Source organism: Gopherus evgoodei, chromosome 1, assembly GCF_007399415.2.
Source record: "Gopherus evgoodei ecotype Sinaloan lineage chromosome 1, rGopEvg1_v1.p, whole genome shotgun sequence".
NCBI classification, from domain to species: Eukaryota; Metazoa; Chordata; order Testudines; family Testudinidae; genus Gopherus; species Gopherus evgoodei.
This window is the reverse complement of record NC_044322.1, coordinates 136,858,256-136,874,639: the sequence shown is the minus strand read 5'-3', so window position 1 is coordinate 136,874,639 and position 16,384 is coordinate 136,858,256. Positions and strand designations below refer to the sequence as shown.

At 40.1% G+C, this 16,384-nt stretch overlaps 1 protein-coding gene across 7 annotated transcripts in view; it reads right to left on the bottom strand.

The window, feature by feature from the left end:
• GLRA2 (glycine receptor alpha 2) overlaps positions 1–16,384 on the bottom strand; it is a 159,719-nt gene that overhangs the window by 124,137 nt on the left and 19,198 nt on the right. For 4 of the 7 annotated variants that reach the window (XM_030573242.1, XM_030573227.1, XM_030573266.1 and 1 more), the window contains exon 3: positions 4,389–4,456. In XM_030573242.1, coding sequence (XP_030429102.1) covers positions 4,389–4,456 — 68 coding nt within the window. Of the gene's footprint in view, positions 1–4,226; positions 4,295–4,388; positions 4,457–16,384 lie in introns of all 7 variants that reach the window. The other 3 variants (XM_030573250.1, XM_030573233.1, XM_030573276.1) reach the window with 3 other exon arrangements.

Genomic DNA, 16,384 nt, shown 5'->3' with positions numbered 1-16,384 from the left:
CTTCAGTGGAGTTACATGAAGGATGATTTGGCCCACTCTTCGTAACATAAGGCCTGATCCAAAGTGAAGACAATGAAAAAACTCCCATTAACATAAAAAGGCATTGTATCAGGCCCTTTGTTATCTACAACTGTTCTGGCATAATGTACATCATCCTCACAGGGAAGAAAACAATTTCCTTTGGAATAAAAAAAAAAGTGATACCATCCCATTTGTGTATTACAATTCAGAAGAATTAACAAGGCTGTGTTTTGTCTCTATGGATCATTTCATAGAATTGAGAGTGAAAACTCACAGCAGAACTGCAAGTTGTGTTTTATAAACTGAATTTTTTTAAAATAAATATTTTTCATAAATGCATACCGCAAACTGTATTCACACCATTACAAATAAAAAAAACCCCAAAGCTAAGGAATTTCAGTAAATAAAGGTAGTAAATAAGTAAGGTGGAATTTTCAAAAGTCCTTAGCATTGATTTAACTCTGCTCCCACTGAAAACATCAATAAAACTCCCACTGATTTCAAAGAGAGTGGAGCTGGACTAATATGGAGGGTTTTTTTAAGAAAAGCCCACCAACAAAATACAAAATTAACTTCAGTTTCCCACCAACCTTTCATCTTTAGTACAAAGGTATCAAACTATGCAGTCATTTCAAAACCACTGCTGGCTGTGAATGCAAAACTGTTACCATTTAAGGACAAAGGGCCCATTCCATCAGTCTACTCAGGGTCAAATTGTTCTCATGCATTCAGATCAGTAAACTTGTGCATACCACATGAAATTCACCCCTCTGCAGGGGGCATTCACACAGTATATCCACCAAGTTCCATGCAAACCTTCAAAAGAGGGCTTGAGTGGGACAAAAGTGAGGCAAGGGATTTATGCTGGCCTACAGGGTTGAATTTCACTCCCTCAGAAGTCAGACACAGTGCCTGTTGGTGTTAATAAGAATTTTGCCTGAGAAAATACTGCAGAATTGGGCCCCAAATCCTGCCTTTCTCCCAGTAAGCTCACCTGAGAGCCAAATTTGGCCCCCAAAGGTTTTCAATATGCCTCTTCCAAGCAATGTTCTGAAAATATCCCCTTTAGTACTTAAAACCTAAGCACTTTAAGCATTTTGGTCCTCTGAGACATGAGCATCTTCTTTTGATTTTCAATCTAATGTATAACCTACTTACAATTTTTTTATTTTAGTTTTATGTCAAAATCATCAAGAGCATTTGACGGGAACAAAATGAGTTATAGATAGCAAAAAAAGCCTTCATTATTTATCACAAAGGATGCAAAACTTTTTAGCACATAATTAAATTTACTTTGGAAAGCGAGGTAGATGAGTAGTAATTGATGCCTGCCTCTAGGAACATTTTGAAAACATACTCTAAACTAGTCATTAATGCGGTAACAGTATTAGGAAAATCAATATCAAATGGCTGAACAGCACCCACTTTAACAGAACTCATTCAACACTGTCTGCAGATATTATGAATAAAGCAAAACAAGGAAGCCAACAGTCTTTGTTTTCATTTACTTGAGTGTTTAGCTTTTTTCAGCAGAATGTGTTAATGAACATTGAAAAGGTGCACATTAACATATTTGATAGATAATAAAATGCAATGAGGGGATTTAATCAAAGCAATGAAGGGGTCTAATTAATGCAATCAGCATTAGGTCGTGCAAATATTTTCATTGAATGCCATCTTGTGAAGCTAGTGACGTGCAGGATTTTTGCTACGTAATGCTGTGCCTCTCTCTCTCTTTGCTAAGACCTACAGAAAAATGTGTGTCTGAATGCAAAACCATGGCTATGTGCATAGAACTTTCTTCTCAGAATCCTTTAGATTTAGGAAATCTTACCAAGACTTTAAGGATACTGAAAATAAAGTCTGTTGATTGTTATGAATTATGTGGCATTCTGATTTTTCCCCTCCCTCTCAGTTTCAATGTTGTTTTGATTTTCTTGTCAAGGTCATTTTAAAAGACTATGCATAAATACTGTAAGTCAATTCTTTTCAACCTTTTTCATTTGCAGACCCCTAAAAAATTTCGAAAGGAGTTGTGGTCTTCTTTGAAAATTAAACCTGTGGTCCCTCACCATAGAAATCTTACACTGAAAACTGACCGAACAGAATTCAGCTATAAATGTTGCACGGGCTTGACATGACATTTGATGCAGTGTGAGAAAGGGCGCTAAACTGTGGGTTTCTATGGTAACAACAACACTTCCGGGTTTTGACCTGTAGGTGGGGGTATTCACATACTTTTGATTGATCAGAAAAACTGGAATGTCTTTTCTGGGATCTGAAACTTTATTTTCACCATCACCTTTTGCGGACCTCTTAGACATAGTTTGCGGATCCCCAGGCTCCATGGACCACAGGTTGAAAACCACTGCTGTAAGTTATAACGTATACTGCCTCCACTCTGCTGTATTCCCTTATTGTTTATACTGGGGCCACTCTCTTTCCATATTATGTTAGAAAGTTACCTATTTTGTTAAAAATGCAGTTAATTGATTCTTTAGTGAAAAGTTAGATAAAGGTTTTCCAAAAGCACCAAAAGATTTAGGAGAATAAGTCCCATTCATTTCTGTAGGACTTGAGCTCCTAAATCTCTTCAGTGCTTTTTAAAATTTAAAATGATGGCATAATTTAAATAAATATTTAAATCGGGTATCTATTAACTAGCTAAGATACACACATGTTCTTTCAGAATGCAAACATTTCAGGGTAACATTTATAACCATATTATTTAAAACCTGTGCTTGATTTGCCATGTCTTTTTATAGATAATGTGCTTGATGTTGATTATAGGGGGTTGATCCTGCCAAGTGCTGAGAAATCTCTACTGTCTTTGACTTCAGCAGGTCTATTAGGCACTCAGCAGCATAAGATGGAGCCATAAGGGGACTAAACAAAACAGTGTCAGAACTGCTGTGTGATTACTTCAGAATAGCTCACAGCTCTTCTTTTAAAGTGGTGCACAGGAATCTCACTGGATTTTGTTGTGGAGTGAGGTATATTCTCATTTCAATGAGGTTGTGACTACACCTGATTTTTAGGTAGGAAGGGGGCAGGGGAAGGTTACATCTGAATCCAAATTGCAATATATAGCTAGTCCTTATCTATAGTAGACTGAACTAAATCCCTGGATCTAAATACTCCAGAATGTTCAAGTATTCAAAATATGAATCCATTCTGTGGTGCCAACCCATTTCTAGTTTCTGTAGTGGGTTGAAAACTTAAAATACTATGGACAAGACTCCACCACCTTCAATCACCGTAGCTTGGCTCCATCTATAGTCCCATCAAAGTCTATAGGCTCTTTGTAGCGTAAGAATCCGTGACTGGAAAGATAGTCGAATGCTACCTGTCAGGAGCTCTATGCTATTTTTGAAAAAGTCCCTTCAGCATTAACAGCAATTATGAGCACTAGAAGGGAGCATGTGCAGCAAAAGTTATTCTCTTTTTAAATTATAATAGAAATTATGAATCTCAGCACTTCAGGTTCACAAGGATTTATGGGGAATCTTTTCTTTGAACCTGATTGTATAGATTAACATCCACTCAGTTTTGCTTTGAGTTGTCAGGTTCAAACAATAGCAAAGACTCAAAGCAAATCTGGGAGAAAATTGTCTCAGCCTACCTGATATAAGGTTGAGTTTTTCCTAGTTTCAATATCAAAACCATAAATAGTCCAGATTCACTTAAATCTAGTTAAGATTGCCCCTATAGGTTCACACATTTTAGTGAAATGGTCAAACAAAACCTGAAGTCAGAAGAGCTGTATCTGGTTCATTTCAGTTTCATTACTGAAATGTCACACAACTCTAATTTATAGCCCTGGAGATTACTAAAATATGTAAAGCTCTAATTGTAGCATTATCATGCAAATGTGAGACAGAGCCATCAGACATTTGTCTTAGAGTTAGGCTTGATTTCCATGTGTATATCCAGGGGTTACATTTATTTAAGTCATAACCATACTTTTTTTACTCCTTTGACTAAGTATTTATTATTTAGAGCACCGTTTATGACAAAAAAAGCAAACACCAGCAGTAGCTATTCCTAACCTTTAGCACTATGGTATGTAAAGTTTATTGTATTTTAATACTATAGGTACATTCTTAGTAGCTTAGGCACTCAGTAACTATCCCCTATATAATAACACCATTCTATACCACATCCCACTCCTTCACAAGATGGCTTCAATGTTCAGTCCCACTCACCATTGTAGTTTCTGCTATTGAACCAAAGCTGTTGATAAATATGTTGCAGGTAACATTTACAGGAGGACCTGCAAGTTGAACAATAAATAGAAAAATTGACAGGTTCTGTTCATGACATATCAAGTATTGTTGTTCTCTTGCCAGTGGCATCATAACACTTACCATTGTGGTTTCTGTGACTGATCCAAAACTGTTGATAAAAATATTGCAAGTAACGTTTACTGGAGGACCTGTGGAATGCAATAAAAATGTTGCAATATACAGTGAAGCAAAAGCACAGATCCATCGACATCTGTACAGACTGGTACAGATGTGGATGAAACTAAGTAGAAAAGTGTGATTTCACAGTCAAAGTCATGTGCATGTCCATCAAAGAAACAATATCACCACAACTACTTTGATTAGACTGGTTCTGTCAGAAAATAGTTTTACTTTTTTCATGTAAGGATTTATGAAAAGTGTTCGATTGACAACATTAGACACAAAAGTTCTTTGTTGATCCACCAAACCAGAACAACACAGGCAGTGGCATTGTAATCATCCCACATTGCCCCACATCTCAGCCCAGCGATGAAGAGACCATCTCTGGCAGTTCAGTCATCATGCCTATTCCATTCAGTCCTTGGCCTTTCTGCTGAGACTTCCAACAAGGGCAGCTATTAACGTAGACTCCTGTCCATTAAAAACAGGATTCAGAAAACCAACCCTTTTCACATCAGCCACCAAGATGGCTCTTAAGCATAACAATGTTTGGTCACTACCAAAATTGACTAGGCACAGCTTTTGGTAGACAGCAACACTATATTTCCTCTGTCCCCAACTCCAACCTTCCTCATTATTTAAGAATCACTGAAGTGTAAAAATATGAAGGAAGCCTAAATGATATTTAATTTTTAACTACTAGCCCTTTTGCTGTGATGTAACAAAGCGGTGGTTTTAAATGAATTCCTAATCAATCAGATTGGACTAAGGCTAGATGATTGAATTCAGGCAGTGGCAAATTTCACATATGCATTTAATATTACAGACTTTGTTTTCTATTTTACCATTACCAATTTTTTAATCTTAAAATTTTCTTGATATTTAAAAATTCTGTGTTTCACATTTGCATTTTTATGAAAGACAGAGAATATTTGTAAAAGTAAAAAGTAACATTCCTTTGAGGGTGTTTAAAAGTGCATTTCAGTGGAGTCCAGCAATCTTAGTTTTATTAACAAAAGGTTTTTGTGCAAATTTCTCTTTTGTCTTGGAACAAATACCAGCCTACAAGCTACTGCAAATGAAGTGCTTCATTGTTTTCTTTTTCTCATCAGAGGTGTAGTTTTTAACAGCATTTCCTTTTCTTCCCTTCTCCCAAGTTTCTGTCTAGTAAACCCAACATTTTGTTCATTTCATATCTTCACACTGAAGGCAGTCATTCATTGACCAACAATTTCTGTATATCTAAATATTGCCAATGCATCCATTCTCCTTTTCTGCAAGTTCGCCTTCCTATCCTGAAATAATTCCAATATATCAGTGAGGCATGAATTTGTTGTTCCTTATTTGCATTTATTTATAAATCCATCATATGATTTAAAATTGGTACTTTACAGACAAAAAAGGAATTTGCCAAATAAACTTACACTCTATGGCCCCAGTCCTGCAACATTCATAAGGTGAGATAGGTGGCTGCACCTGCAGAGAGCCCCAGTGAAGTCAGTCTGTTTGCACAGTGTAAATGGGGGCCTAGTTAAATAATGTACAGGGAAAGAATAGGAGATACATGTAATAAAAAAGCAAAATGACTCAGAAGTCCAGTTTGGCACACATCTTAATTCCTTTTTTTTTTTTCCTTTTGAAGATTTTTTTTGGTTGGCTTTGTTAGTAGTTCACAGAGGGTGTGGGGGATAATCCTTTGTTGGCCTTCAAGGGGAAGTGTGGCTTTAAGGAAAGCGTGTTCACAACACTTCTAATTTAAAAAAGTTTCATACACTTGCATCCCTTCTTCAAAATTATCTCATCTAATAGTGCATTTGGAATTTCAGTAGAAAAAACACTTCAACTGCACTTGAGGTTTCAGAGCCTGTTCCAAACCCATACGGGTCTGTTCCAAAACCCACAAGCTTTCACTTGATTTGACTACTCAAATCCCTACCTCTAAAAACCAAGCAAAACTGGATGTTAAATCAAGTCCTCTGTTTTGATATGCAGCTAATCCTTTCATTAAGTATTATTACATTATTTTTGGCTACTTTTTAGTCTTCTAGAATGGGATAAACTATGGCTGAGTGCGCAACCATACTCCAGGGTTTTGACATTCTGCTGACTGGATTACCTATACATTTTGGATCCATATAAGAGCTAGGTATTATTATGATTATTTAAAATTAAAGAAAAAATCTTCATCCTGGTTTCTGAATGGTGTTAGCCCCAAAAAAGGATAGCTGAAGTAGGAACTGCTTGTCTGCCAGATAGCTAGGGTTTCGTAGTATTTACGATCCCATCATCTCCCCAGCAGGCCTGAGCCTACTGCCAGCTAATCAGATTTCCTAGTGTGCAGCCTTCTAAAAGAGGCCTGGTGCTTTAAAGTGCAGCACACCTCCTGTAACTAGAGGCTACTTAGTATCTCACAGAATATTTTCCTGAATCCTCAGTATCCCAGAGATAATTCTTCAGAGTTGGCTGAGCCATGCTTTTTTGACAGTTCCCATATTTATGATATGTAGCTGTGGACTTTCCTCTCTATGAGTAGCATGTAAGCCTCTCCCTGCTAGCTGCTAGAGGGGGGTCTGTACACTCCATCACGCAGGAGTACTGCTGAATTGAATTAAGTGTGCATAGAATTGTCTGCTGAGGCTTTTCCAGTTGTTAACTCTGCTTTTGTCAGTGGCCTTTGATGCACATTCTTTGGTGCTGGAGTCTTATATTGAGTGCCTCATTTACTGGATATGGTCATTTCTAGATTTATCTTTTCTCCTTGCCCTCGAGAGTTTTTTTCACCTTCATCCAAACTCTGTACTCTCTAGTGTTCAGTCTGCATGTGGTGACTTTTTTCTTCGCATGAATCAGATTCTCTTTAAGTACAATGTCAATGGTGTTGTCATTATAGGAGAGGTATAAAACAATTCCCAGGTGTTTGACAATTTTCCTTGGACATTTATTTGGGCAAAGGGGTATATAAGGAAAGAATAATTATTGAAAATCAAAGAATGCAATACAGGCACAGCACAGGAACTAGGGGGTCAGGGGAGTGGAAAGATGCGTAAGCACAATCAGAGATAGAGAAGGAAAAACACTTCTTTTCACATACGAACAAAATGAATGTGAAAATCCTAACAGGCTGAGTGAAGAATGACAAGCATATTCAGGGCCTACCCTTGAGGTCACAACTCATTGTAAACTCTCTCGTTAGGCCTAGAGTCTCCCTCGATCTATGTGCGTTCACAGGGAAGTAAGAACACCACTAATTGCTCAATGTGGGATTCCCACATCTTGGGTCTGGGCATAGAGAAATAAGAGAGTGCTACTGCTAAGCACCCATTATTACCCCCACCTGGAGCAGGTGGGCAGGGAATGAATAAGGAATAAGCAGAGCCTTGACTCCAGTCACCAATATGCCAGTAAGCACAGCCGAGCTGGTCTGGGGAACTATGCAGTTTGCAGGTGATACAGAACAGCACAGCTGAGCTGGCCTGGGGAACTCTGCAGTTTGCAGGTAATACAGCACAGCCGAGCTGGCCTGCGGAACTCTGCAGTTTGCAGGTGATACAGAACAGCACAGCCGAGCTGGCCTGGGGAATTCTGCAGTTTGCAGGTGATAGAAGAAAGCAGCAAATTACTCCCTCCACCTCCCAAAGCAAAGGAGAAGTAAGGTGGTAACTGGGCTTCAGAAAGGTGCCAGTTTTGAAGTGCAGAGCCTTCCTGAAGTGATGCGATTTACACCCCATTTGGTCAGGATTTACCTAAAGGCATAATCTAGCCCTATACCAGACAAACTCACATTGAAATCAGTGAGTTTGCCTAAGGACCAGGTGAAAAACTGAGAGCCAGATTGTAGCTGGCCTTTATGGAGGTGCACAGGGGAAGAGTGGGGAAATCAACGAGCCTTCCTCCTATGCTGCATGGCCCATGTAAATTGCAGTGCCTATGCTCAGAAGAATGCAGGCTCTGCTTACTGTCTGCACTCCACAGGGGTCTAATGCTCCCCAGCAGGGGTGAGAAGAAAGTCTGGCCAAAGCACCACCTCTTCACCATGCCAGCCTGCAGGAGCAAGACTGTTGAAACGAGAAGAGGAACCAGGACAACATATATTGATTTTAGTTGCCACGAGCTTTGAACAAATACCACTTCTTCTTCCATCTAAACAGAGACACCTGGCTGGAGTGTTAAGTGTGAGCGAAGAGGGAGCAACACATCACTCACAAGAGGCAAGAAGTAGGGGGACCAAATGCACATGTGGTCCCCTGAATGCTTACTTGTAAGTGTGACATTGCTCACCAAAGACTAATGTACTTTGTTTACTCTGATGTCTTTTTCGAGTGCATCATGCTGTTTCCCTAAGTATGATATTGCCTAATAAAAATAGAAATCCCTTTCCTTTAGGGCCTAATTAGAAACATTCTCCATAGTGCAATATATTGTAACCATTAATACCCTTAAATCTCTTTTGTTCTTCATTGATGACAATTTCAGCCATTAAGCACAAAAAAGGACAAAGATCTCAGGGACCTCTGAAATGCAGTAATTGCGACGTATTTTACGAGGATCTAATTTGCTGGAACAAACAAATAGAGCCAAAATTATTATTCTGCTTCATCAAACTAAAGCCAATATCATCTTTAAGTGCCTTCCTCTTTACAATAGCTTAGTTAACTGAACACATTGTGTCTGGTATCATCTGACTATGACAACGCACAATTCTGGGCACCTGCTGTAGTACTGAGACTATGAAATTGCATTTTGTGGAACGGACATACGTGTATCAACAATGGAATAAACTTATTCTGCCAAGCCCAGGGGTGGGCAAACTATGGCCCGAAGGCCGAATCTGGCCAGCAAGCCGTTTTAAGCCAGCCTGCAAGCTGCACCACACAGCTCAGTACCGCTTCGGCGCTCCAGCCAGGGTGCTGGGTTGGGGCCACACCACACGGCTCCAGGAAGCTGCAGCATGGCCCCGCTCCGGCTCCTACATGCTCCAATGGAAGCTGCAATGGGAGTGCCTGCAGATGGGGCAGTGCACAGAGCCATCTGGCCGCACCTCCACATAGGAGCCAGAACAAGGACATGATGCTGCTTCCAGGAGCTGCTTGAGGTAAGCGCCACTCTGAGCCTGCACCCCCTCAGCCTCTCTTCACACCCTGAACCCTTGCCCCAGCCCTGATCTCCCTCTCGCTCTCCAAACCCCTCGATCCCAGCCTGGAGCACCCTCCTGCACCCCAAACTTCTCATCTCCAGCCCCACTCCAAAGCCCACATCCCCTCCTGCACTCTAATCCCAATTTTGTGAGCATTCATGGCCCACCATACAATTTGTATTTCCTGATGTGGCCCTTGGGCCAAAAAGTTTGCCCAGCCCTGACCTAGCAGGGGCAAGATTAGAAAGGCAAAGGCACAAAATTAGCTACCAGAATAAAGGGAAACAAGAAGACTTTTTATCAATACATTAGAAGCAAGAGGAAGACCAAGGACAGGGTAGGCCCATTGCTCAGTAAGGAGGGAGAAACAGTAACAGGAAACTTGGAAATGGCAGAGATGCTTAATGGCTTCTTTGTTTCAGTCTTCACTGAGAAGTCTGAAGGAATGTCTAACATAGTGAATGCTTATGGGAAGAGGGTAGGTTTAGAAAATAAAATAAAAAAAAGAACAAGTTAAAAATCACTTAGAAAAGTTAGATGCCTGCAAGTCACCAGGGCCTGATGAAATGCATCCTAGAATACTCAAGGAGCTAATAGAGGATGTATCTGAGCCTCTAGCTATTATCTTTGGAAAATCATGGGAGACAGGAGAGATTCCAGAAGACTGGAAAAGGGCAAATATAGTGCCCATCTATAAAAAAGGGAAATAAAAACAACCCAAGAAACTACAGAACAGTTAGTTTAACTTCTGTGCCAGGGAAGATAATGGAGCAAGTAATTAAAGAAATCATCTGCAAACACTTGGAAGGTGGTAAGGTGACAGGGAATAGCCAGCATGGATTTGTAAAGAGCAAATCGTGTCAAACCAATCTGGTAGCTTCCTTTGATAGGATAATGAGTCTTGTGGATAAGGGAGAAGCAGTGGATATGCTATATCTAGACTTTAGTAAGGCATTTGACACAGTCTTGCATGATATTCTTATCAATAAACTAGGCAGATACAACTTAGAATGAGGCTACTATAAGGTGGGTACATAACTGGCTGGATAACCGTACTCAGAGAGTAGTTACTAATGGTTCCCAATCCTGCTGGAAAGGTATAACAAGTGGGGTTCCGCAGGAGTCTGTTTTGGGACTGGCTCTGTTCAATATCTTCATCAACAACTTAGATACTGGCATAGAAAGTACACTTATTAAGTTTTCAGATGATACCAAACTGGGAGGGATTGCAACTGCTTTGGAGGACAGGGTCATAATTATCTGGGCAAGTAGAAGAAATGGTCTGAGGTAAACAGGAAGAAGTTTAACAAAGACAAATGCAAATTGTCCACTTCCGCTTCCAGGAGCTCCCATTGGCCCAGAGCAGTGATCTGCAGCCAGTGGGAGCTGCGATCGGCTGGACCTGCGGACAGGGCAGGTAAACCCACTGGCTCGGCCCGCCAGGGACTTTTCTTACACAAGTGGCAACCCCTGTTTGAGAAACCCTGTCCTATGCCTACATGTCAGAAGTCAGAACACCTCCTGCTGCTCTCTTTGTGCCACTGCTGCTCCATGCTGCTCCTAACAAAGGGGTTTATATAAATTACTCATCTCTCCCTTTACTGGCACTGCCTGAATCTGTCACCTTTAGTCACGCTGACCAATGCCTTGCTCTGCAAGAAGTTCTGCTGAAATCAATAAGTGTAGTAGAATCAGGCCCTTCTGATTCTGAATGTGTTTTATGTGGTGTGTATAAAATGTATCCTTATACTTGGTAAAAAAATCTGTTTTGAGGTGCGCTGGCAGCTTACTGCTTTATCAGTGTGGTCCTTTTTCCATCTCCTGTGATTTTTTAATGTTTTTGCCAATTCTTTGTTTTTTAACTTCACAGCTCAGAGGTAGGGTTGATGTGTTCCTAGTAGGAGTGTTCATCATCTGATAAATTATGTCCTGTTTATCCTACAGAACTGAGGGAAAACAGGGTTGGTAGCTCGAATGGAAGTCTGGCTTATTGTCAGAGCTGAATCCTGGTTCAGCAGTTGATTGTATGTGAATTGTACTTGTTGGGACCCAGGGATGGCAAACTGGTTCAGAAGCTGAATGGTTGGATCAGCGTGCTGTGGGAGTGTTTGGGGGAAGGATTTGGCAAATGGAAGATCAGGTTGCTAGATGGTTTGGGTTGCATGGTGTTGGTTTGAGTAGCTTAGTGTGATACTACTGTTGTTTTGTACTGAATGCATGCACTCTATCAGTGTGTGAGTCCAGTTCCCGCTAAAACCAGTGGGGGACTTTCCAGTGACTTCACCTGGAGCTGGATCACATCCACTGTGATCATTGCAGCCAATTAGATAAGCAGGGTAAATGTAAGATAAAATATTCATGACATCCTTGGCACTTTTGCTTTTCTTCCCCATGATAATCCATAATTTTTGACATACTGCACCACAATTTAGGTACGTCCTTATTTATCTGAGAGGCATTTCGATTTTACTTACATTTCAATTTGTAGATCATGTGCCTATTATCCTTTGCCTATGCAGATCAACAATAAAAAATTACACACAGATACACAAAATCAATCAGTCAATCTATCAATCTAAATAAACATAATGGGCAATAGTAACAGAATTCTTTTCCTCACACAAAAGATTAACATGTGTCCTGCCTTTGATTGACCCCAGGAAAAAACCTGAGCAAATATACAGCCTTGCAACATATACCCTCAATGTCAATAGACTCAGACTGTCAGACCAAAGAGATGCAAATTCCAGAGTTAAAGGTTCTTCACCAAGAACGTCCTGTCCTCCCACCAAAGACAGAGGCATGACAGATCAAGGTGATTACAGAATGAGTCACAAAAAAGAAGCATTTTCTCTCCAGTAGCTACTACCAGAGCTATCTGCATATTGACATACACTGAGGTCAAACACTACACATTCAGCAATACAGTTTTGAAGTGTTGCATATGGTTTTGCCTGAGTATCTCCTGTTGAATTTAATGAGAGTCATGCAGGTAAAATCCCAGCAAAGTTTTGAGGAAAGAAAATCTAAGTCCAATTTTTATATGCGTTAAAGAGCTCCTGAAAGTTGCTGGATTAACATCCCTGAAGAGTGATGACCTCTGTCCTAGGACAGGAACCAGAGGAGCGGGGTAAGTTTCTTCATGCCATACAAGAGCCTCAGCTCTGCACTAGAGGGACCATCTCTTGGAATTATAGGAGAGTACATTCACCATGCCTATTAATTTCTGTCCCTTTCTGATGAGATTCCCAGTAGAAATGCATGTAGGAGCCAATTATAGGGTTACTGTACTGAGATCATTTCACTTAGGGCTTGTCTACACAGCAAGTTATTTTGCAGCAAACCAATGTATGAATCTACCGCACAGCAACTTGTCATGCAATAACATCCCCTGTGATCAGTGCTGTCAAAGTCCTGCAGCGCAGCTTAGTATACTAGGCTTTGAAGCAGTAGTACGCTAAGCTGCTCTCCAGAACTTTCACTGCACTGTAGCAGTGATCACATGGGACGTTACTGTGCAGCAAACAGTAACTTGACATGTAGACAAGCCCTTAGGCTGTCTAACATTGAGTCTCTGCTTAGCAGTTCTGCCCCTAGACCAGTGATCTAGAGGTGAAGGTTCTATATGCAATCTCCTGAGCTATCCAGTCTCCTTATTTTCATAATATACAGTTATATGCATAAATCTCTGTGCACGAAAATAGACTATGGGTAAAAATTTAAAAGCACCTAGCTGATTTAGGAGCCTAAGTCCCATTGACTTGCAATAGGAGTTAGATTCTTAGATGCCTAACTCACTTTTGAAAACTTTGTCTTACACCTTTAATTCTTCCTATATATTGCAACCCAAAAATACCTTGCAAGTCCTCTTCTTTCATGCCCTTCCATTCCACTCCACTGCAAGCAATTTAGCTCTGAAAATCTGTCTTCATTACTCCATTGTAACAGAGCAATTGTTACCACTTATTTCTTCCTTTTAGGAATTTGAATTGATTGTCTTTATTATTGATTGGCTTGTGAAGACCCATGTGTGTGCTTCTTGTCTGGTCTCTACAGAGTGCTCATTGGAACCAGAGAATGGGAAGGTAGCAGCTTTTCAGGCATGAGAGCTGACAGCTCCAGAACTATCAGTATGAGCAGATTGCAAAGGCAGTTGTTTCCCAATAGTCTATGAAAAACAGCCAGTTGCTTTGCATTAATGGTTCTGTGCTGTTGATCACATGTAAAGTGCATAATCTGTGCCAAGGCATGAGTGTGAGCCTCAGCACCATACACACTACTGCAATGCTATTTATACAAAATATGCCTTGTAAGGGATCATTTGAAATAACACAGTGGTCAATAATATCCTTGGGAAATGTATATGACAATGCTGGGGGCGGCTTTATGGATACTCATGGATATTATCCTTTAAAGTTTGTGACTAAAAGGTGTTTAAACCAGGCATGTCAGGAGTTGATAAACAGGTTTTCTCCAGACAAAGGAAAGAGTCCAACACCTCAAATTAGGTGTGACCAAATTCAATGGAGTATTCATTTGTATCAAGAGTTGCAGGAAGAGAACATTTATATCGTAAAATTGCATCTGGAAGCACCATATAGGAGCACCTCAGGCACACCTTAATCAAGATGGGGTCAGCCCCTGAAAAGAGACAGGAGACTGAACCCCAGGGGATAAATTTAACCCTGAAAACATGGGCAGAGACTTGAGATATGGACACACTGAAAGACTAAGTTATCCTTTACCTGAGGAGACAAGGAAAACCAGGACCTTGGACTCTTTGAGGACCCAGGCTAAGAGTTAGCAGCTATTTCTGGAAAAGGAAGAGTGGTGAAGAAACTATCTTGAACAAAAACTGTAGCTTGCTGAGTTAGGTCTGACACATTAGAAAGCATATCTTCACTTTTCCTTGTTTGAAACCATTTCTAGCTTTATTCCTTCTACTTGTGAACACTTAACCGATGACCCTCTGTTAATAAATGTGTTTTATTTTTACTATAAACCACCTCAGCACTGTGTTTGAAGGAAAGGATGTGCTTCCACTAGATAAGTTAATAAGCTGTAATTTATTGACTCTGTCAAAGAGCAGCAAACTTAATGTCATCTGTGAATGTACAGAGATAAGTGCTGTGCAGTGCAAAGAGACATCTCCAGGAGCTCGGGGGCTGGAGTTCACTGATTATTACCGCTAGCCAAGGTTAAGACTGGTAGAGTCTAAAGAAGTTTGCCAGTAAGGAAAACAGACTGGTGTGTCAGTGAGCTGACACAGTCTAATTTCCAGAAAAATTTACTCTTGCTGAGGCAGAGGGGTAACACAGTGGCTCACAGCTGTGGATGTCCCCAGAAGCATGTTACAATGAGAAGTTCCTTAATATGGTCAAATAAAAAATCCATTCCAGCATGGGATCAGCCAAATGCCTCCCATGCACCATTATTTTAAATATTTTTTTATTAATGCTCATCCAAACTACACATAGTAGAACCAAGTGATAAACAAAAGATGCATGTGAAGAAAGATAGGTGTTTGTGTGTGTGGATTAATGTGAAAAAGATTCATATTGAAATTCTCACCAATCCACTCTACAATTCAATTTTCAGTCATATGCACTGCTCCATGTTCTGTCTGGGTACTCTCCAATTAATTGTAGAATCACAGAATCATAGAGATGTAGGACTGAAAGGGACCTTGAAAAGTCATCTGGACTGAGGCAGGACCAAGTAAGCCTAGACAATCCCTGACAGGTATGTGTCCAACTGGTTCTTAAAAACCTTCAATGACAAGGATTCCACAACCTCCTGGGACGTCTATTCCAGAGTTTAAGTATCTCTATACTTAAAAGTTTTTCCTAATATCGAACCTAAATCTCCCTTGCTGCAGATTAAGCCCATTACGACTTTTCCTACATTCAGTGGACACAGAGAACAATTGAACACAGTGCTCATTAAAACAGACCTTAACATATTTGAAGGTTATCAGATCACCTTTCAGTTTTCTTTTTCCAAAACTAAATATAACCAGTGTTTTTATCCTTTCCTCATAGGTCAGGTTTTCCAAATCTGTTATCATTTTTGTTCTTCTCATCTGGACGCTCTCCAGTTTGTTCACATCTTTTCTAAGTTGCGGAGCCCAGAATTGGACATAGATTTCCAGCTGAGACTTTACCTGTGCCAAGCAGAGCAAGACAATTTTCTCCTGCCCCTTACATATGACACTCTGTTAATACACCCCGAACTAAAATAACCTTTTCCACACTGCATCATGTTGTTGACTCATATTCAAATTCTGCTACACTATAACCCCTCACATTCTTCTCAGCAGTACTACCTCATAGCCAGTTATCCCATTTTGTAGTTGCATTTGATTTTTTTCCATTCCAAGCAAAATACTTCACACATGCATTTTTATTGAATTTCATCTTGTTGATTTGAGACCAATCTCCTCCAAATTCTCAAAGCCATTTTCAATCCTAATCCATTCCTCTAAAGTGCTTGTAAACCCTCCAAGTTTGGTGTCATCCATACATTTCATAAGGTCATTAATGAAAATATTGAATAGTGCCAGACCCAGGACTGACTCCTGTGACTCCCACTGGATTCATCCTCCCAGTTTGACAGCAAACCACTGATAATTATTCTTTGAGAATGGTCTTTCAACCAGTTGTGCATCCACCTTATGGGAATTTCATCTAGACACATTTCCCTAGTTTGCTCATGAGAATATGTTATGGGATTGTGTCAAAAGCCTTACTAAAATCAAAATATATCACTACTGCTTCCCCTCTTCACTAAGCCAGTAACCCTGTCAAAGAAGGAAATTAGGCTG